Source organism: Merops nubicus, unplaced genomic scaffold (assembly GCF_000691845.1).
Source record: "Merops nubicus isolate BGI_N331 unplaced genomic scaffold, ASM69184v1 scaffold14354, whole genome shotgun sequence".
In the NCBI taxonomy this organism is placed as follows: Eukaryota; Metazoa; Chordata; class Aves; order Coraciiformes; family Meropidae; genus Merops; species Merops nubicus.
Window position 1 is genome coordinate 1,594 of NW_008603678.1, and position 23,191 is coordinate 24,784.

Below are 23,191 nucleotides of genomic sequence, written 5' to 3' on the forward strand. Positions count from 1 at the left end.
ATAGAGCTGGAAGTAAATCCCAGATCCTCTGAGCGCCTGTCTAATATGTTTTCCTCTAAGAGGAATCATCTTTTATAAACAGTGTTTCTCTAGTTATAAATTCTGAACTATTTTATATCATGTTTAATACAAACTAGGATCTGATCTTTGAATTTTAGTACTAGAGATTTTAAGTGAGCATTCCAGACACAGTCTTCTTTCCTGCTCTGTTGGTTTTGAATTAAATGTGTTCACTTTTGAAACAGAGAGCCCAAAACTGACTGTGGTCTTGTTTTGCAGCTGGAATTATCTCTCTTCTGGATGAAGAAGAGCCACAGCTCAAGGTAAGCTCTTACTTCTGGGAGCAAATAACAGCAAATGCATTATGTTGAGAGGTTAAAATCAGAAATGAGTGGGTCAGTAACTGGTGGTTGGACGGCAAGAATTGGGCCCTAAACTGTACTTAGCCTGAAGGCTGAGAGGAAGGGCTTAAAAAATATGATAACAGATGGCAAACTTCCTTGTTTTGAACATGGATCAAACTGGAGCTTCACATGCAAAGATCTCTGTTCACCAAAGCTTCTGGCTCTCTGATAACAGGGCTTTGCTCCTTAAAAGTGCTCCAGAGACTGCATTTTGATTGTGTGAAATTTAAAGCTGAAGAACATCTCAAATTTTTAGCATAATTTAAGCAGTGGAAAACAAAATCAGTTATAGCTTGGAACAAAAGAATAGCAGGGGGAGAAGAAAATGGCAACAGGAACATTATGGTCTACAGAGTGTATGAATTCATAGGACAGCACCAAACACTCGACGTGTTGGTGTGTTGATGATGCTTCCTAGTTACTTGAACAGGTAATGTGGCTCCTTTTAGGAGGCGGGGGCGTGTTTTGTAACACTGGTAACCCCCTAGATGTTTTGCTTGGAAATACAAAGAAGTGGTGGTAGATCTGAATGAGCTCTGCGTTTGCTCTGAACTGATTACAAGTGGTCTGATTCTAGTCCTAAAGATCTTTTAAAGTAGAATTTGATGTTGAAGTGGGTCAGTGTTTTGTGATATCAGTCTTAGGTGGTATTAACTTTTACTGGGGAAGGGTAATAAATGCATTTTTTACATAATACAACTTTTTTTTTTTTTGTAGGAGTTTGCTCTTCACAAGTTGAATGCTGTTGTCAATGACTTCTGGGCAGAAATCTCTGAGTCAGTGGACAAAATGTAAGAGAAGACACTTGTTACTTCAGGGTGTGCTTCTTAAAAAGAACATGAGATATGAAGTGGATGTAATTCTGGTTGCTTGATACTGGCTCGTACAGCATCTAGCTCCACATTCCCCAGAAAGCACTAATATAGGTGGACATGGAGTTGGAGCTGTAGTCCCAAAGATGCAAGTTGTATCAAGCTGTCATGTGGCCTTAAAGAAAACTGAGCACACAGACCTGATGCCCTTCTCTTCTCTCTCTTTATGCAGTGAAGTTCTCTATGAAGACGAGGGCTTTCGGAGCCGGCAGTTTGCTGCTCTAGTTGCTTCTAAAGTTTTTTACCACCTGGGAGCTTTTGAGGAATCGCTGAACTATGCCCTTGGAGCAGGTGACCTCTTCAATGTCAACGACAACTCGGAATATGTGGAGACAATCATTGGTAAAAAACTGTTGCTGCAAAAGAAAAGCTCTTGTTCTGTCAAAACTGCTGTAGCGTTGAGTTTTTACTTGATTTAGCTGTTTTTCCTTATATTCCTCTTCCTGTCCTTGTATTCAGTTAAACTGACCCTGCAGCCAGTTTATTTGTGCTTTTTTTTTTCCTTCTTGGGGACTTGGGACTGACTTAGAACTTCTGGTATTTCTTTCCTATCCTTATCCCTTCTATTGCACGTTCCTAATAGGAAAATGGCTGTGGTTGTTTATTGCCCTTTCTCTCGTTTATGTGCTAATGTTATTATCAATTTCAGCGTAGCTTTGGAAATAATGAGCTAATAAGTGTAGCTGCACACCTAACTGAGGGACATAATTTTTCTTTATCCACCGTTAATAAGATAGCAAGTAGGATTCATTTGTAACTTGAATAGCTTTTGGAAGTCTCATCTGCTGGTGTCCCTTACCTTGTACACGACATGATGGACCAGGGCTGGCCTTCAGCCTTGCAACCTAGTGCTTACAGTGGAACAGGGAAGTCTACTATTGCTGTTTCCTCATTCATTTGAAATATTGTGCTACTTGAACAAAGATCATGTCCTTGGTTCCGTTTTAAAAATATCTACTTGGTTCCAGCACTAAAATCGGAGTTTGTTAGGAGAGAATATAAGCATCTTCTATTACCTATATATGACTACACATAGTTCTTGTGCCTCACCTTTATATAGTTTCCTATGTGCTGGTAGGACTTGTGTGTGTACATACTGATCACCTGTAAAAAAACTGCAAACATCTAGGAGTTTGAATTTTTCGCCCCAATATTTGTTTGATATCTTTTCAGCAAAATGTATCGACCACTACACCAAGCAGTGCGTGGAGAACGCAGAGCTGCCAGAAGGGGAGAAGAAACCTGTCGATGAAAGGCTAGAAGGGATAGTGAACAAAATGTTCCAGCGGTGCTTGGATGACCACAAGTACAAGCAGGCCATTGGCATTGCCCTGGAGACACGTAGGCTGGACATCTTTGAGAAAACCATCCTTGAGTCGGTACGTGCAAGAGACAGGAGGTGTGTGTAGCTAGTCTCTTCCAGGTATGGATCCAAAAGTGAGCTGCAAGATTCATGTTCCCCATGAACTTGCCCTGTTTTGTGTGAGTGGAATAAAAAGTCAAACTTGGGAGTGTGGTTCAACGTGTTGGTGGAAGGCAGAGCCACTTGGGGCTATAGAGAGACCTTTACCTTTAATAAATCCCTGAGCTGCAAGTTGCTGGGAGAATATTCCCAGGAAGCTTGGCTGTGTGCCCTCTTCTTAAGGTATTCCCTGTCAGCTACTAGCAGAGACATGACACTGGACTAGGCAGACCTTAGCTCTGGTGTAATGTACAAACAGCTCTTTTATTTTGTTGTCCCTGTTATCTGCTGTAATTCACTGTGAGAAGGGATCCTTAGGGCTATGGAAGTGATTTATTTTTGACAGGCAAAAGAAAAAAAAAATCCAGTAGTTGGGTGAACTGCTCCAATCTTCAGTAAGTGGCCGTGTGCAGTCTTAGCTTGCTTCCACTGCAAGGCAGTAGAGTCTGGCTCCAACGTCTTTCACTGAGGGTTTGAGGCAAGTCGTGTTATTTAGTAATGGCAGTAAGAGAAGAACGCCTGTGGTCATTTGCAGCAGCTCAGCAGATGTGTAATCTTGTTATGCTGAAGTATCTCAGTCATATGGCAGACACATGGTTTAAATCCTTTAAATTTTACCACTTTTCAGTTTACAGCTTTTCCATATCTTAGGATCTCTCATTTCTGTATATGGGAGATCATTTGGAGATCTTTTCAGGGTGCATGGTTTGATTTGCTGGTGTTTTATGTTAGTGCAGTGTATTTCACTGCATTCAAGAGTGATTATTCAAACAAGAAAGGTGAAGGGGGGAAAATAGATATTAAGCTTCAAAATGAATCATTTGCATGTGTTACCTACTGAATTGAATATTGGTCCTGTACATTTTTTGTAGTATTTTTTCTTTAACCTACAATACATTTGTATGTAAGTTTTTTTGAAAATGGGAAAGAAAACTGTGAAGTGTTACATGTACATGTCTTTTGCACTGCTTTTTAAAGTAGAAAGCAGGTAGAATATTTTAATTTCTTAAATCCTACTTGTTGGTCCAGACCCAGACTTGATATCCCTGAATTTTGTTTCAGAACGACGTTCCTGGGATGCTAGCCTACAGCTTGAAGCTCTGTATGTCTTTGATGCAGAATAAACAGTTCCGTAATAAAGTCTTGAGAGTTCTGGTTAAAATCTACATGAATCTGGAGAAACCAGACTTCATCAATGTGTGCCAGGTAAACTTCTCAGAGTCACGTTCAAAGATCAATCAAAAGTTACTCTTCTTTAGAGGTATTTGACATGGCATCTACATAATATTTGGTTTTTATTCATTTATATATAAATGAAATACCTTTTCCTGTTGAATGCTTCAAATATATATCAAAGTGAGATCATCTTGAAAAAGGTGTGCAAATATTGCACATTGGGTCAATTTATTGAGAAAGAAACATGTTCAAAATCAGTTTGTGGGCGTAGACAACTCTGACAGAATATTTCAAGCATATGTAGGGAGTATCAGAGGGTAGGTTCATAGCTTGGAGTTTTATTTATTCCTCCAAAGAACATTTACAGTGCTTTATTTTTTGGTAAGCCATTGTCTGTAAGTGTTTAGGCAACCAGTTGTGAAGTTGCTCTGGTATTCTCAGGCCTTTGCCAGTCTTGATATGCCATGTACATGTGACTCAGGAGTGATATGCCTGTTCTATTTTAGCTGAGACTTCCCTACAAAATGACTGATGCTTCTTTAACGTGCTTTTGAAGTTTCTGTCTTTGGTAGGACAACATTGCCAATTTCCAAAGATAAAGTTGTGTAAATAAGAGGGCTTCAATGGTGTGTCTTGAATTTGTAATACTTGGTCTTGTTTTTTAACTGACCTATGAAAACTCTTCAAAGGTTTCTATTATCTCCTATGAGAGAGAGAATTTTTCTTTCTTTGAAAGGATGTTCTGTGGAAGCAGCAGATGAGGGAATGGGGAAAATGGAGCATGGCCTCAGGTAGTGTTGCTTGTCCATTCTGAAGTATATGATGTTTTCTCCTGTCTTCCCCCCCGCCCCATTCTTCCCTTCTTCCTGCTCAGTGCCTGATATTCCTGGATGACCCACAGGCTGTGAGTGACATCCTGGAAAAACTGGTGAAGGAAGATAACCTCCTCATGGCCTACCAGATCTGCTTTGATCTGTATGAAAGCGCAAGCCAGCAGTTCTTGTCCTCTGTGATCCAGAATCTGCGCACAGTTGGCACGCCCATCGCCTCTGTGCCTGGGTCCACCAACACCGGCACCGTCCCGGGATCCGAGAAGGACAGGTGGGCAGACTGGCTCAAGGAGAGGTGTAGTTGTTTGGTTACAGTCCTGCTCCCCCTGTTCTGTGGATGGATGCCCTTACACAGCAGTTGAACTACTCTCCTTCATTTAGAGAGCTGCTGTTTGCCCAGGGCAAAACTGTATTACCAGCATCCACTGTTATTTGAAAGAATGTCTTTCCCTTTGCAGCTGAGGTAAGCGTGGTGCAGTTACTGTGGCTCAGCTGATGAGCAGTAATTCATCAAGCTATAGCATTAGTTGCTTGGGAACTCTCTGATGTTGCGTGGTCTCTGCAGCATCTTGTAAAGTTTAAGAAGGGGAGAGTTGAAGCAAATAGCTCACCACAGCTATGTGGATGTTTGCTCTCATCATAGCTTGTGGTCTGCTGCCTGCCTGTGGAAAGAGAGAGCTCAGGTGATACTGTAGTGTTACAGACCCTTTCGTACCTGCACTTTAAAAGAGCTGGTTTACATCTAGTCTGAGTTTTGTTAAAGTCCTGACATTTAACACTTGTTCCATGCTCAGCATTACCGGATCTTAGCAGTAGGAAGCTGCTTTTAAGGAAACCAAAGTTGACACTAACCATTCCATCTTCTTCAGTTCTTCTTTTGATGGCTTACAGATAATTGACATAAATAATTTTGTTTTAAACCTCTGTTTTTAGAGGATTGTCCAGTCCATGCTATGGCTACTGCCGAGCTCAGGGGCAGCATGGAATAAGTTTGTGCTTCATCTGCTCTTTATCACCAGGGCTGTCATGTCTGCACACAATCTGATCCCTGCACTGTCTTTGATAGTGTGAGGTGGAGAATGCTGCTTAAATCAAGGCTGGTTAAATGTAAGGGCTTATGCAGCTATGAGGAACTAGGTCTGAATGCTTTTGAATCAGTGGTGTGGACATAGCAAGCATTCTGCTATCCTTTTTTTCCAGTGAAATAAAAAGAAGGGCATAGACTAATTTATGTCAGCCTGTGAAGCATTAAGACAAGGTGCTAACAACAGCTTAATATGTTTCATTTCCATTTCAACACTCCAGCATCCATCCTAATAGTGATGAGCTCAGGGCTTCCAGGTGAGGGTGTAATTATCCTTGCTGCCTTGTTTGACCTTGTTTTCTCAACTGTCTCTGTCTGTTCATCGCCTACAAGCATCTCTAGTTTTTTTGTCACTATAGGTGGAATAAGAGGGTGAGGTTTTTTGGGCCCTTGTCTTTGACTTCCCTGAAAATTGAATAGGGGAGGAGTTTGTCAGAACAAGGGCTGACTATCTGGAGGTCATTACTGAGGAACAAAGTCCTGTTTCCAGTCGTCATCCCCAAGTCCCAGACTACTCTTTCATGACTGTGTTCGGCCATAATTGCAGTGCTTGACTAGTTATGAGTGATTAACCAGGTTGTATTTTTCATTTTATTCCATTTCAGTGATGCAATGGAAGCAGAAGAGAAACCAGGAAGCACATGTGCAGGGAAGTCTGCAGAAATTGTGAGTGCAATTTCGAAAATACACCTCGCTTAGTTTTTCTTACTTGTTATCCTTGGATCTCTGGGGTTGCTAAATTGGTTTGGTTAAAGAATAGAATTCCACTTCTGTCTTTCTTGGAGACAAGTAATAGATGATCTCTGGGGACCAAATATCTGAAAGTCCAAAAATCCAGCAGTTCAGGTACTGAGAGTTGGGGGAGAGTGGAAAATGGCTTGATTTTGGTGGAAATTACTGAGCCTCAAGAAAGGGGACAGAAGGATCTGGCTTGCATGTTGCCTTTTTGTTAATATTGAAGTAAGTAACTTATTCCAGCAGAAAGGGCCTGAGATTTGACTGCTGCTGAGAACCTTGGCTGATGAATTAGTTTGATGTGTTTTTTTTTCTTCTCCTGAAATCCAGCTGTATTTATGACTGGGTAGAACTGATACTGTTCTGCAGGAATGGTAGCAAGGATGCTGATGTAACATTTCCTCAGTGAAGGAGGAAGGTGTTGCCTCTGGCTAGCATGGTGGCTGTGTTGCTGGGCCAGCTGATTTAAAATCTTTTTGTTCAGTTTCTTCTCCAAAGTATTGGGAAAGTGGGTTCACTTCTAACATGCACATACAATTGCATTTCAGCATATAGAATAGCTAATGCTATTCTGACACTTCCAATGCTGAGGAGAGGAAAGTAAAACCCAAGTGTGGTTTGTTGGGGGTTTTTTTGTTTCTTTTTTGTTTCCCCATGGTGCATGTTTGCAAACTAGAGCTGGGAATCTTTGAGAGATTCTTGCGTATCACTTAAAAATTAATCAAGGGCAAACAGAAGTATTTTCTGGAAATTATATTCCACAAAGAAAACAAAAGGAGTTGAGTTTCTTGCCCCATCAGGGAACCTGTACACAGTGCTTTTGTCCAGGAAAAGTGTCTTGGATTGGATTCTGCTGCATTGGCATTGCTGACTGTGGCAAGGGACAGGTACCTGAAAACAATCTATGTGGCCAGAAATGGTTCTTGAGCTTAAAATTAATCTTCCACTATGCAGAATGCTGACTACAAAGAAATAATTGAGGGGATTAGTTTAAGGGCTCAACTACTTATGCTTGGCTGCTCCCTGACCACCTAACAATGTCAGTACAAAGAGCTGCAGTGTACCTTTCATCCTGCTCAGGAGGCATTTCTGTTGGAACTTAATCTGTGGAAACTGTTCCATCAGGAAGAAGGAGACTTTCTCAAAGAGCTCTGGAAGATGAATGTACTGGAGATTCCAGCTCTGCTAGACATTGTTCTAAATAAAACTCACGAGAATGATGCTGCAGCTCAGCAGGGTCATGCAAAGCATTGTGGCTTTGTGGTCCTCTCCGTTAAAACTTCTGTGTAAATACAGGTTCACATTTATAAGTGGTTGCCTCTTGCAGGAGAGTCATTGTATCTGTAAGGTCAAACAGCAGCTTGCAGAATATCCGTGTCATTCATATCCTTTTGCTTTCAATGAAAGAATGCAATTCCTTTTCAAAGAGTCTCTTCTCCCGTCTGCACTGTTGTGCACAAAGGGACTTGATTATCTGGGAGGGCTGAGCTTGTGCAGCAAAGGCAAACCCAAGGTTCTTTTAGTCCTAAAACCTGGTCGATTTTGGAATATGGTGATGGGAATATATCAGAGTGGCTTCTCACAAGCTGTATTTTTAACAGAGCCATCATTGAGTTCTCACTTTTTTTTTTTTTTCTTCTTTTTGCTTGTATGTGAAGAACCCAGAGCCTAAGGACCAGATCTCAAAAATGATTAAAATTTTAAGTGGGGAAATGGCCATTGAGTTACACCTGCAATTTTTAATACGAAACAACAATACAGACCTCATGATCCTCAAAAACACAAAGGTAAGGTTATGACTTTGCTAGATATGGTTGTCCTGGATTAATTTGATTCATCCTGTGTTTGTTTTGACCACATTGCTGTTATTTTACAACATCTCGTGTTTTAGCATGATCTCACAGGGTTTTGAGGATACAGATCTGTGTTTTAGTCATGATAAATTAACTGATCACATACTTGTAATGTAGGCAGTGCTAGTGAATTGAGTAACTAGTTTTGGAAGGTGTTTCTCAAGGGTGGGCAAATGAAACCTTGCAGGTAAATTAGACTCTTAAACTAAATGATTGTTAGAAACTATTGGAGAATTTTTTATGTGAAATGAGGTGCACATCATCAGCAAAACTGGTTTGGATTGTTTGTCAGTGGGTTCATCTATTTCAGGAGGCACTTCAGATGTATTAGATCTTTTCCATCTGCTGGTGAAGTGTTTGGGAGGGGTCCTGCACAGTGTCCCAGGGATGGCTGGAAAACATCAGCAGGACGTGCTCTGCAGTGCTCAGTTCTGGGAACCAGAAGTAGGGAGTTTCCAGTTAAACTGAAGTAATCACATCTCTGACAAACTCCTAGAAAGGACTGCTTTGCACTCGAATGATGGGCTCAGGATATCTTGGAATGTATCTACAATCTATTAACTTTGAATAAAGGGAAATTGCTGGTTAAATTGTGCATAATTAAAATCCATTTTTCTAGTGTACTGGCAAGCATGTTAAGTGACCTAGGGCATATCATAGGGGCATAGCTGACTGGTGATACTGATGATCTTTTCTCTTTCAGGATGCAGTGCGGAATTCAGTGTGTCATACAGCAACGGTTATAGCAAACTCCTTCATGCATTGTGGTACAACCAGTGACCAGTTCCTTAGGTAAATCTGTGGCAAGGAAGCACCAAGGTCATTTAGAGGTGTTTGGACAACATTGTTGCCCTGCTTAGTTTGATACTTCCAAAAGGGTGGCTGCAGAACTCTGATGGACTTGGAAGAATAAACAAAGTGTCTGAAAACTAACAGGGAGACAGAGCAAAGAATATGAAATTGTTTCCTTTTCTCTATCCTCACAAATTGGCTGTATTTGACTGCCAACAGTTTGGAGGGTGGAGATCTGGAATTTTTCTTTGTTTACTAGTTGGAGAATTTCTGAGATTTATCTTTCTTGGTAAAGACTGACAGTGCTGAATGACTCTTGGAAGGGAAATGTCAGGGCTGACCTTACTAGGGACTTGAGGAAAGCTCCAGAAATTGTGCTAGAGTTTCTCCCAGAGAGTTGATGGGCTGCATATTGAGCTGTTGTTCTCGATCTTTCACTAAGATCACCAATACCTGGAAGCTTGAGGACAACTAGGCAAAAATTATGGCTCATAAAGGGGTGGGAGATATAAAGTAGAAATGTGGTTAGCCTTCTTGCCTTGTGGAGCTGAGCTGCTTTATTTTTTGAAAGCAGTCTTTAGTGCTATTAAACCCCCATTGCAGGGTGAGGAATGGGCTGTATGAAAAACTTTGCATAACCTTTCTCTTTTTGTCTTCAGAGATAATTTGGAATGGCTGGCCAGGGCCACGAACTGGGCTAAATTTACTGCTACTGCCAGCTTGGGTGTTATACACAAGGTAACGTTGCATTCATGTCCCTCTGTTCAGTGTGAATGCTTGACTTGTGAGCACTGAAAATACTGAAATGGAGATTCTGAATGATGCCTGCACTCCAGTGTATCTGGTCTACTGCAAGGCACAGCTGTATCACTGTTTGTGTCTTTGCACTAAGGAAAAGCTATGCTTCATCAAATCCATCTTGTCTGATACCCAGTGTAATTTGTGGCATGTTTGGCTGAGCATCAAAAAAGTGGTAGGATAACATGGCTCAAGGAGACACTCTTCTTAGCTCTTCTCTTCCTGTGAGAGTTGAACAGAGTCCATAGTTTGTAGCTATTAAAATCACAGTATATATTTCTTACATGGTTTTGGGACAGAGCAAAATCCTTACTGTATTAAGTTTGAATGGTGACTTAAGCAGTGGTCGTTTGCTTCAAATTAATTCACAGTGGGTGTATATTTAAAGCTGTTTTGAAATAGCAGGAAGTCTTTGTATTTGCTGTGTGCCTCAGCCCTCACTGAAGTGCCCTAGTGAATGAATTGGTGTAGCTTCAGCCCAAATTTGTCCTGTTTAGATCAGTGACTGAGTGATTATGTATATAAATATAAATACTTGTGTACTGTGGTTAATAAAACTCCAGTACAGAGGGACTCTTTGATGATTATACAACACTGAAAGGCTGATTTTTGTGGAGAAAGTAATGGCTGTGACATGTTTTCTCCTGACTTGATGCAAATATTTCACGTTAATATTTAAACCACTGTTTTTTCACCTTTCACTTCCCACTGTCTTCCCTTCCTGCTGGACACTGGACATACAGGGTCATGAGAAAGAAGCATTACAGCTAATGGCAACATACCTACCCAAGGACACCTCTCCAGGATCAGCCTACCAGGAAGGTGGAGGTCTCTATGCCTTGGGTCTCATTCATGCTAACCATGGTGGAGACATCATTGACTATTTGCTGAACCAGCTGAAGAATGCCAGTAATGATGTATGTACTGACTTCAGTAAAGAACCTTTGTTTTGTTGGGAATATCCAGAAGGGTGCTAGTTGGTTTAGAAGTGGGGGTTAGAGGTAACTAAGACTGTGTTTTCCCAGCATTTTCCCTTCTCTAAAAATCCTGCAAATGGATTGCATTCATCTTATTGCAAATGTGCTGCTTTTCCTGTATCCATTGTTACAACAAAAGTGGATGTAGACTTTTTAAGTGGGTACTGATTTATCTTTCTGTTCAAAAGCTATTGTTATGCAGCAGTTTTTACATATAGTAACAATTTAAGGTTTTACAAAAATCACTCAGTGGGGAGAAAGACCTTAAAGACACTAGAAAGTCTTGTGATATATGTGGAGCTTCTGAAACTTGCTTATAAGCTTTTGATTGGCCAGTTCTATGATTGGCCAGTTCTATTTTCTGCCTCTTTTACCATCTTGGGCAGTAACTCTGATGAATTTGGTACTTCTAATGGGTCAAGAGATCTTTTGGGGTCATTCGGGGCTAAATGTTTGCAGCTTTATATTGATGAAAAGATACCTACTTCAGCTGAAGCCCTATTGTTCCCTGTTTTATGATGACTGAACTTGCATGTGCTTCTGTAGATTGTCCGACATGGTGGCAGCCTGGGCTTGGGTCTGGCTGCCATGGGGACAGCACGTCAAGATGTGTACGATTTGCTGAAAACAAATCTCTACCAGGATGATGCAGTGACAGGTAAATGTTCTGCTTTCAGAGCAAATAACCATCTGAGGCCTTATCAGGCATCTGGGGGTTTTAGCATGTTGGGTTTTTTTCTGTTAGCAACATAGATGGCTTCTAGGTTGCCTTAGCTGCCTTTTATTTACTGACCTTTTCTTGATCAGCATGGTTCTTTAGTTATGTGGCAGTAATGTTCAGAGATCCTGTCAGGACTAGCTTGTGGTACTATGCCAGATAATGACAAGACATTCTAAGTCTTTAAACAGTCCCTTGTTTTACTCTAATCATATGTATTTTATTTAGCGTGGTTGATCTCCAGAGCCATGTGCCCTTTTTAGCTGAGGGATGGGCTTGAAGAAGTTTGTGCTGCATTGGCAGGGTTTCACAGTAGCTTTTCAGTAGCTTTTGACCCAAGGAAGAGAAAATTGAACATAGTAGGGAAGAGAACTAAGTTGTGGCTGGTAGGTTGTTATTACAAGCACATTTGGCCTTGATTAATGGTGTTACTGGGCATGGTGGTGTCCAGGAGCGATCTGTTGGCCTACATGTTGTGTGATTCTCTAGATATAGTGTCTACTGCTTTTGGGAATAGTTTGCTTGACATTTTTACTGTGCTGTACAGGTGAGGCAGCTGGCCTGGCACTGGGATTGGTCATGCTGGGGTCTAAAAATGCTCAGGCTATCGAGGACATGGTTGGCTACGCACAGGAAACCCAGCATGAAAAGATTTTGCGAGGCCTTGCGGTTGGAATTGCTCTGGTCATGTATGGGAGAATGGAGGAGGCAGATGCTCTCATTGAGAGTCTCTGCAGAGATAAGGTAAGTTGAGCTATGCCTTAATCCCTGACCCTTTTGTTATACAGGTGACCTTCCTATTCGTTTGTGAAATCTCCAGCTACTGTTGGTTGGCTGTTTTGAACCAGGGAGGTTCTTACATAGGTCTGAAGTTTCACAGGTTGCTTCCCTGAAAAAGTACAAGAACAACAGTGCTTTGTTGTGTATTTGTTTAGCCTCATACTCAGCTTCCATAGTCCTGTGAGTAGCAACAAGGAACAGAACAGGGTGTAGTGGTTAAAATCAGATGAGGCTTGCTGTAGGTGGGTCATTCTCAAGGATCCATTAGTGGTCAATAGTAGATAGTGAATAAGAAGCAGAATGACACATCTGCCAGATACTGTCTTTGGTAACATGTGGCATAGCAACTGTATGTCCCCCTGAAATTGGTAATGACAACCTGGATTTGTTGATTGTCTTGATACTCATCCCTAATAAGCAGCGAGGTTGTTTGTAGATTCCAGACCCACGAGTGGAACAGATTTCAAGTCAGAATTGCTGAGCCCCTGTGTGGATGGATGTTAAATAGTGGTGCTTTCTCTTCCAGGATCCAATTCTCCGCCGTTCTGGCATGTACACTGTTGCTATGGCATACTGTGGCTCAGGGAACAACAAGGCTATCAGACGCCTGCTGCATGTGGCTGTAAGTACTGTGGGCTTAGGATTACAGAGCAAGACATTCATTGTGAGAGAGTAAGCACATCACTTTGACAGGCTTTGTGTCTGTAGAGTTAATGTTCTGGTCCAAATGGGAGATTGTGAAGTGGTGGAAGCTTTCTTTAATCCTATGGGTAGAAATAACAGGGCCTTCTGACACTAGAATAAGTAGGCTAACAGCAAGAGAATATTCAATGTGGTATTATAAAATAGGAGCCTATTAAAAAATAAAACATGGTCATAAAGTGGTTGGTGACAGATTTGGTGGTGATGAGCTGGGAGAAAACAACTTGTGTAAAAGATGTGTTGGCCCTTTGATAGCCTTGCAGTCACAGTGCGTGTACAAGGGTGAGGCTGTTTCAACCAAGGCCGAATGTGATTTAAGTTTTTCTCTGTTGTCCTGTCTCCTTGATTAACTTTTGTGCCTGACACCTGGCCTGAAATATTGCAGAGTCCTCGAGTGTTTTCACTGTACTCTGAAAGTCCTGCTTTTGCTTCTGTAGGTGAGTGATGTGAATGACGACGTGAGACGGGCAGCTGTTGAGTCGCTTGGCTTCATTCTGTTCAGGTACAGTATCCACCTTGGTCACTTCTACAGCCTTCAGTTTGGTGTGCTACATTTTTAGGAATTTTGTGTGCTGTTGCTGTCACAAAATGACTTAACAGCAAACTGGAGATTGAAAAGTCAAAAAATTGAGAGAGAGTAAAACCTGGTTCAGAATTTGCAGCTTTCCTTAGTGTTCAGGAGATGCTTAATGAGCCTTTCTGTAGGTTTCTGGACTTACAGCCTAATTGTCTGTGTAGAGTTAGATGAAGTTGACAAATAGAATGAAAAATTAATATTTTCAGGATTGAGAGTTAATTAAAAATTAAATATATAGTGCTTGTGCCAGACCTCTTAAAGGCCATTCATTGTACTCAGACAAAAATATCTGCTTAATTGCTATTTAAAAAGTTTCTGGAAGTTGTGACTTTGGTAAAAATAACCTGAAGAAAGATGTCGAAATAGTCTTTGGTTTTTTTTCAGTATCCACTGTTAAACCTTGAAAGGCTAATGGGCTTACAAAATAAAGCTGGTGTTTGCTGTGGTTCTCTGAAGTGAAATCTGTTGCTGAACTAGTATTTTGTAGTGCTCTGTAGTTCCCTAGGCAAGAGGTGTTATTAGTTTGGGGAATTAGAAGGCTCCCCAAACCTTCATCTGTTAATAGGGTAACCTGTGTGATCCGAGTGTGGAGCCAGGCTGCAGCCTTCGAGGCTGACTGAGGGGAGGTAGTGCATACTTGGTGCCAGGACTGTGACTTAAAAATCTTTGTTCCCATCTTTGTTGGGTTAGTAGCAGTTTGTAAATGCATCCTAGAAAGCAGAATAAGATCTTCTTAAAGCTGTTTTGTTTTTTGTTTGGTTTTTTTTTTTTTATAACTGGGTTACTGATATGACCAGTCAATTTCTAATTAACCATATTGTTCCTCATGTAGAAATTACTCAGCTTCATTCCCGTTTATCTGAAGCATATTCTGGATGCAATTAAATGTAGTTTACAAACAGCATGAATTCCCTCTGTGGGCAGCAGGCGTCTCCCAAGAGCTTCTGCTCTGTTGCTTTCAGTAAGCAGGGATCGTCCCTCCCTGCATAGTGATCTGTGGCTCTCTTGAAGCTAAAGGGTCATTTTAACTGGCTTCTGCATCTGTGTACAGAAGGAAAATTCCATGCAGGCCTCCAATAATTTCTGGCATCTTTTTTCCAAACAGGTTGTGACAAAGCACTTTTGATCTCTGATTTCAATGTACTTTTTCTTGTCAACGAATGCAAAACATAATTGGATGTTGATAGCTCCTACCAAAATGAGAAGCTTTCAAGGCTTTAAGTGAAACCATTTATCATGCATCTCATTGGAGCAAGGTAGTTCTGGGCCTGTCCTCTCTATGTCTAGCAATGAGAGAATGAGTGACATCGATTTTGACTTCTCCATGTGCTCTGCAGTGTTTCAGATCTTGGCCTGTCTCTTCCCATCCCTTTCTGAAGGGATACAGCCCAAAACCTTGCACAATAGGAGGGAACATTTCCTTGTAAATTCCAGTGTCCGCTTTACTTGGTAGCAAAGGACTAAAACTTTTTAGCTGTTTATCACGGGATTCTGGAGGCAAAAGGCTTGTGCTAGATTGTTGCAGTTAGTAATACTTTTCACTTTAACTTTCACAGAGCGTGAGACTGGCTGTTTTGCTTTAAGACACAGTTCTGGAGGGAGCCCTTGGTTTATCTAGCTGTGACCCCTGCGTTCACATGCAGCAATGGAAGGGATTTTTTGCTTAGAGGGCCCCCTGCATTACTCTATAAACCATAAAGCTGTGTTTCAATTCCTGGGAAGAAATACTGTCCATCAGTGTAGGAATCTAGGAGCTGGTTTTACATTTACCTTTCCTGTTTGCTGAAACTGCTAGTTAGCACAAATACATCTCAGTACTGCAGGCATGCAGAGACAGAAAGAGCAAGTGGGCTGTGAGTTGCTCAGACTTCATGACTAAAATGACTTCTCTTAGGGCTGTTGTTTGAAGTCTTACTTGTCATAAAGGCGACTAATACAGCATTGAACATGGGCAAGAATTAGTGATCTGACAGCTGCTAGGTATGCAGAGCTTTTTGAATGAAGTGTTTTGTGATGGGAGGGGAGCTGTTCTGTAGTACAGTGGGCTAAGCCCCAGAAATTAATCTTGTCTTAGGCGAAGGAACATGACTGACACTCTTCTGAGAAGAGGCAACTGAAGTTGGGATTGCAATAAGAGAATAAATTAGTTTAGTGTGGTCTGTGTTTTTCTTGGTGAATTCACACCCTTACAGTGGGGTTGAACGTGCTGGAGGTCGAAGTTCCTCTGCTGGGTTGTACACTACAGCAGCAGGAGCAGGCACAGACTTGTGCTTTTGTTTATTCCTCCTGCAGGAATAATAAAATCCATATAAGGGTGGGGGTTCCTCAGTCAGAGGGTGACAATTCCTTAAAAGTATCTTTGGTGAACATGACAGAGCTGCTGACAGAGCTAGAGCCCTCAAATTTACTTTGTGTCATAGATACCTAGTTTGTTTTCTTTTGTTACAGCTATCTGTGAATAAATATTCTTCCTCTTGGATTTGAACTAGAATTGTCATAAATGTCATAAAGCCAGCTATTTTTAGGTAATATGTTTGCATAGCAGAACATTCTGTAAGACTTTCCTGTCCTTGTTTACCTCCGTGAGTCTTCCTTGCTAGCACATACATGCAGCTCTCTGTACATTCAAGAGTGCAGCTTGGCTTTTATGGCTAGAGCTGATGAAAGCAGCACAATAACAAAGTAGAATGTGATATCACATAATGTAATAAAACATGACATTTAATTTTTAAAACAACAAGGTTGTGCTTTAGGTTGAAGATTAATTTTATTTTTTTAAGCACAGAAACTTTTGTAGAATTTGCACTTTTGAATTACTGGGAAGTCTACGAAAGAATGTCTGTGGGTACTTCATTTTTCAAAATTAATGAATCAAGGTTTAGCTATGATGATCTAGGTTACTAAATTTTGCCAAATAATTGCGAGATTATATTGTCTAGGGTGTTATGTGTCATCGTCATCCCTGGAGGTGTTAAAAAAATAAGTAGATGTAACACTTGAGGCTATGATTTAGTGGTTAGGGAAATGTTGGGATGACGGTTGGACTTGATGATCCTAGGGTTCCTTTCCAACCATGGTGATTCTATGAAAGATACCAAATTTCCCAGTTAACACCATTCAGTACTTTCCTTAGCATAGAATTCCATAAGAGAATTTCTATAGTCCTTTACAGACTGTTTTCATTTGATATGTTGTTCTGTCTCTCTTTAAATCAGTATCAATTGGGTTTTTTTTTTTTGTAACTGCAATACCTTTTATCTTGTCAGATAACTTAAAAATATTAAAATGCACTTTCAGGAGTTTTCTTCCTATATTCTTTTCCAAAGTCATCTTTGTTGCTTTGGAGCAAAGGTGACAAATTAGTGAGAGTCTTTCTTCTGCAACGGGATCACTAGTTGTAATTACTCAGCAAGTCCTGTGGCATACAGCTTGCTGGCTGTAGGACTATGGCTTTTTTCCCTCCCTGCTTAGTGCCTTACAAAAAAAATAGGTACTAATTGTGTATTTTGTGGCTGATTTTCATGCCACTATATTATATTATCAGAAAATGCTCTGGTATAAGAGCATTGTTTCAAAACTATCTCATTTCTTCCTCCTCACAACTAGCAAAGTGGTCAAAATAGGGCATAAAAACCTGAGATTGTTGATATCTTCTGTCTTTTTATAAATCTTTTCTATCTCTTACAGGAGAGACTTGTAAGCAGAATGTTGTTGTGAAATAGTACAGAGTCATGAATAAAACTGGAGCTGTTTGAAGGTTGCAGTGTAGATGCAGGGCTGTACAAGAAGCTGTATTGTGAAATAGCAAGAACAGAAAGTGGTATATGGACTTGGATACCCTGATGTGTCTCCCGGTCCTGATGTTTTTGCTAGTGATCATAGATAGCAAACTTAACTTCTTGTTGATGTTTATATGTTTGTCCTTCTAAAGTGGTTTATAAAATATTTATCATGGCTGCTGGAAAAGAGGATTTATGGCGCTTTTGATTTCTGGTCAGCCTTTTTTTTTAAGACTATTATGATGAGATGGAAAACACAATAGATATGAAATGGTTTACTTTTTAAAAATGGAAAGAATTACTTTTATCTTAGTTTTAGCACAAATCAAGAATTGATCTTTGTTTATATTGCAGAGTGAGGTGTGACTGGTTTACGTAGTCCGCTTTATTTTTATGTATTAGAGCAATGCTGCAATGTATCTACACATTTTATATACAAAATGATGATGTAGATGTTTTACAGAGATAACAAATCTGATTAGAGAGAAGGCTTCCATGTGGGGTGCAGCAGTACTTGAAAACATGAACTAAAAAGGTTTAATGCTCTTGTAGCAGTTATGTCCAGAGAAATAAGAGCCATGTGTGAGTAGGACTTAAGTTGTTGGATGCTGCTTTTGCCTTGGTGCAATATTATTGGGAAAAGGCTAAGGGCAGGAGAGGGAACAATGCAGCCTCTAGAGAGTCCCAAAAGGAAGATGCAATCCATGGCTGATAACTGTAGGCTACCCAAACATGGAGAACTCGGCACAGCTTGTGTTCAGTTCCTCATTTTGGGATGATGCAAGTGAAATAATAATGTTTCCTCCTTTTGTATTCTTTGTGTTTACATAGCCTTTGATATTTCAACGCTGGATATTTGTTTTAAAGCAAACACAGATCAGATACTTGGATTTTTTTCCAGGAAGACTTGGACAGTTTGTTTTCTTTAACTCCTACAACTTACCTTTATCCAGTAGGCAGATGGCAGATCTTCTGGGTAATTGAGTATGAAGCTAACAAGTCACTCTAATGTCATCTGTACCAGTGAATTTTTCAGTGTATTTGTTGTGAAGAAGAGGAATTTAGTGAAACATACCTCCTTGCTAATTCTTGCGTGGGAAAGATTAAAAGGGTTTTGTTTACCCTCCAGCCCATTTTATTTTTGCCTTATTTAGGCTTCCTGGGGGAGACCGAGGGTCCCTTTCAGTGAAAGGTTAATAGTAATCTTACTGTAATCGGCAGAAGCTTTAGACTTTCACTGAAGTCTCTGCAGATTTGAAAATGCCTTGATCTTCATGTCTGAAACTGGACACAGAGCTGTGTCTTCACTAACTAAACTGTAGTGCACTGGAGAAGTCCCTTGACATCTCCGACAAAACTAATCTCACTTCTGTTGAAAACTGTAGCTGTACAATCAGATTGTACAAATACATTTATTGTTTTGAACAATGCACTGTAACATCTTGCACTCATTCTTTCCCTGCTACTGTTTTATCTTTGCTCTAGACTATTTGTATGCATGAGATTTTACTTACTTTGGAAAATAGGGCTCGGAGCCTTATACCACTTGAGAGCTTTTGATAAATCTCAGCAGGTTTTTAACTGCCTACTGTAAACTGGCATGTCTACACAGATAAGTAAATTAATGTGATTGTTTAAGTTTGAGACACTTTCTTCAGCCTAGCTTGTACCCTGCTGAAAACTCAAAAGTATTCCTTTAGGAAGTCACTTGTTCCTTAGAGCTCCAAAATACTGCCTTTAGTGCCTGTAATAAGCCTATAAGCTTATATATAAAGATTTTCAGAAGACTAAGTCACAGTGAGTGTGAGAAGATGGAGAGAAACCAGTCTAGTATGTTCTCTCCTACACGTCTAATTCCAGAAAAATGTTCCATTTCTCAGATTATATACACTAAAGCTTAACTGAGTAAGTAATTTTAAGCCGTGTGATTTATAACTAAATTTGTTGTTTGACAAAATCTTTGAATTTTCTTTAAAACTAAAGTTCAGCAACTGAAGTTTGTAATTGTTATCAAACACTGAGATTATTTGAGCCATTAAATGAAGCAGAATTGTTTTTCTATAGCAAAAACTTCCTGTTGGATTTTATTACAGAATATGGGAGTGCATCTCTCAGAATAAAAGGCTTATTTGTTGTGCTTGGTGTAATGAATTTAAAAGTTAGTTGCTATTACCTGTCTAGAGTATTTCTAAAGAGGATCCTTCAGAGAGTCGGAAGCTCCTTATTTTTGAGAACATGATGGCTTTTCAGAGGTTGGAAAGGATCTGAGTATCTGGATGCAAGGAATCTTAGATATGGCCAGACAAATAGTTTGACATGAGTTATAAAAAATAAGAGCAAAAATGAACATTTTAGCAAGCCATTTTTCCTATTTTTATAACTAGCTTCCTATTTAAAAGTGAAAAAGCTTCCTCTCCTGTTCTGCAGGGCAAAAGTCTTTCTTTGCAACTGGAGAAAAGAGTGTGTCTCATGGGAATGGACACTGACAGTAAGCACCATGATGTCAAAATACCAAAGCAAAAATATGGAAGTTAATTCTCTCCTGAGTATTGTTTTTTGCCACCTTGATGGTTCAGTTATGCCTTCACCAGGTTCACTGTGCTTGCATTACTTTACCTTTTAAGGCTGATGTTACATGTCACCGCGCCCAAAAAGATTTAGGGGAGTAGTACCTTTGCTTTTTCATACCAGCTTGCAGTGCTGTGGATTTTTCCACAATAAGAAGATGATGTAGGAAAATTACATTTTTCTATGAAGTATTATAAAAATATCAGCCTGCCTTTTGTGTGCTAGTGAACAGCTTTATAGCATCAGTCTCTCTTCTCAGTGCCTCGACTTCTGCTTAACACTGGATTTTTTTAAATGTATTTTGATGTACTTAAAAATTGATAGTAGTGTGGCCAGGTGTGATGTGGTTAGGAGGAGTTTTATATTTGGAGAATACAAGGTAAGTGATGAACAAATTTTTATAGCTGCCTGAAAGTTTTCTGACTGAATTTGAACTAAAAGCTTGCAGCTTATAGAACCCCAGATGGTTTGTGACTGGCCTCTTAAAACATGTTTTATGTCACCACAGTTGAGATTAGCTGAATTTCTCACTTCTCTCTTTCTTAGGGTAACTCAAAGGTTGGGATTTGGTTTATATGTTATATGTTTTGCTTGGTTTTGTCTGGGCTTTTTTGTTTTCTTTGTTTGTTTTGGGTTTTTTTTTTAAGGTATTCCCTTTAGTTGCATTTCGAGGCATTCATTCTGTTAGACTTCAAAATCCTTTATATTCCTTTCTGCAGGGCTGATGAGGTGGATATATTTATAGGTAGTCCTTATATCCATGTCTGGGCTGTAATTTTTAATTAGATGGGCAGCCAGAATATTGACTAAATTATCTCCTAATGTATTTTAAATAATTATACTACAAAAAAAAACAACTGTATTTGTCCATTTGTTCTTCTAAAACAGATTTCTTTGCATCATGCTTGTATGTTGCAGCCCAGCTTTGACTTTTGTCTGTCTTGCTTCTCTAGTAGTTGAAAAAGAAATTAAACATGCCAGATAAAAGTTTCTGTGATAAGGCAAGTTGAACTAGGTAACTATATAAATTATTATTTTATGTGAAATATAGAGGCTACAGAGCTGGCTGCGTTGGTTAGTTTGGCATGGGCCAGATTCTGAAAGAACTGAGACCATTTCACTCCAGTGAAAGGAATGTCTCTTTTTTTTTTTTTTTTTTTGTGAAATGGGAAGTGCATGACCCCTCCCTTCTGTAAGAAGGTCTTGTGTTCTGCTAGCAAGTGACTGCAAACCTTTTATCAATTATTATTTAGGCTGCTATCTTTATGAAGGAAGCTGGAAGCTATAAAAGTACTCCACAGCCAACATGTGAAAATGCATTTTATATATTTGTTTTACTTAAAGATGATGCTTGTGGATGTAGATCTGAACCTTCTGTCTCTCTTGTTAGTACCACACGAGCAGTGTTGTCCTTAGTTACCAGACAACAAACATGTACTTTCTTACAGTAGTTTGCAATGACTTTCTTATTTTCGATCATGTTTTACTAATGAAGGTAATATCTTTGTTCAAATCTGTTCTTGTAGATACAGTTGCTAAAACAAGATCTCTGCTGTCCATTATGTACTCTTTTTATTTCATATTTCTGCATGTTCTCATCACTCTTGTCCCTTTGTCCTTATGCTTTCCAAGACTGTTACCTGAATTCTTAGCTTGTTTGCTTTGTCAGGGAACAAGCAATTTCTTTTTATACTTAGCATGTAAAATGGAATGTGCATGTTTTTTTGATGATGTGTTTCTGTCTACAGAGAAATTTTCCTTTCTCTGAAGCAAGACTGCATTTTTGACTAGTCACTAGTCCTTTCAATTGGAGTTTATTGTTGCTGACTAAATTCAGTGACTGGAACATGTTGAGCTTCTATTTATGGTTATTAAAATTGAGAAATTATGTGCTGGCTTGATGAAATACATCTTTGCTAGGTGAGACTTTTTCAAGGATTGTTTCCTGTTGCTGAAGTCTAACAACTGATTACAAACAGGCCTTGGAATCGTTCTTTGTGGGACATGTAGTGCAAATTGCTCCTCGTGTCAATGCTCATTGCAGTCTGACAGTTGTACAAGAACAGGGTCAGGCAGAAGAAAACCAAGTTACCTCTTGCTCTTTCCAGATGCTGTGAGCCAGCTGTGAGTTTTCTGCTGGAAAGGGAGAATTTAAGCTGCTGTTGAAAGTAGATGATTGCTGCCTGCTGCATGAATGGGTTCTGTTTCATGAACATGGTTTTAAATGGCAAGAGAGTTTTCAAAGATGATGGCTTCTTGTTCTCTGGCTGGTGGGCAATAACCCCTCAAGAATGGTGCTGTGCCTGTCTGCCTCTTGGTGTTATTCCTCAGGAAGGCTGGTTCCTACTTTGCAAATGATGCTTTTATTTTTTTGCTGTTATCACTCTCTGCATGGATGCAATTGCACTTCTGCCCCTTCCCAGAGTTCCTGTTTGGGTTAAATGAAACATTAGTCTGTGATGTTTACAGCTATGTACCTGGAAGTTTTAAGGTTTTGGGAGTTTTATTCCTACTCCTTCATCCCATGAGCTTCAAAGAAACCTGTGTCTTATTAAAGGCTTTTGAATCTCAAATATTTTTAAATGTAGACATCTTTCACAACTACAGTAATCCATCAATTCTGGCTTTTAACTACAGGATCCTGCAATCCTAGATAGAAATTTTGATTAACAAAAGAGGAGTAAGAGCAGTTAGAGCTTATTCTAAAGTGGCTAGTTGGGGGGGATGGAGGAGGCAAATTACTGTAAGTACCAAAGTATTTTTAATACTTTCTCCTGGAACTCTCTGCCAGTTGTTATGTTAGGCTCTGTTTCAATCTTGCATGTGTTTTAAATTAAATATATATAAATAAATGTTGGAAGAATGTATTATCTTTAGTACTTTCTGTTCTGCAGATGAAAAAAACATAAGCCTTTTGCTCTACATAATTTTAGTATGCAACTAAGTTTTGAAAATATTAAAAAAAAATAAAGCCTAAGGTGAGAATTTTACTGTAAATGGCAACTATAAAAAAAAAAAAAAGATGGTGAGCTGGCTGCTTACTGTAAAAACTCAGTACTTTGGGGAAATCAGATTTCCCTTTCC

The 23,191-nt window shown here is 39.7% G+C and overlaps 1 protein-coding gene across 1 annotated transcript in view; it reads left to right on the forward strand.

Moving 5' to 3' along the window:
* Positions 1-279: 279 nt before the first annotated feature.
* The window catches only part of PSMD1 (proteasome (prosome, macropain) 26S subunit, non-ATPase, 1), a gene marked incomplete at its 5' end in the record, with an annotated part of 68,839 nt that continues 45,927 nt past the window's right edge, over positions 280-23,191 (forward strand). Inside the window, 15 exons of the mRNA XM_008938761.1 lie at positions 280-323; positions 1,122-1,195; positions 1,449-1,618; positions 2,450-2,655; positions 3,801-3,944; positions 4,789-5,015; positions 6,434-6,494; positions 8,222-8,350; positions 9,120-9,208; positions 9,868-9,946; positions 10,750-10,923; positions 11,530-11,641; positions 12,249-12,445; positions 13,008-13,103; positions 13,621-13,685. Of these exons, the coding sequence (XP_008937009.1) occupies positions 280-323; positions 1,122-1,195; positions 1,449-1,618; positions 2,450-2,655; positions 3,801-3,944; positions 4,789-5,015; positions 6,434-6,494; positions 8,222-8,350; positions 9,120-9,208; positions 9,868-9,946; positions 10,750-10,923; positions 11,530-11,641; positions 12,249-12,445; positions 13,008-13,103; positions 13,621-13,685 (1,867 nt within the window). The remainder of the gene's footprint in view (positions 324-1,121; positions 1,196-1,448; positions 1,619-2,449; positions 2,656-3,800; positions 3,945-4,788; positions 5,016-6,433; positions 6,495-8,221; positions 8,351-9,119; positions 9,209-9,867; positions 9,947-10,749; positions 10,924-11,529; positions 11,642-12,248; positions 12,446-13,007; positions 13,104-13,620; positions 13,686-23,191) is intronic.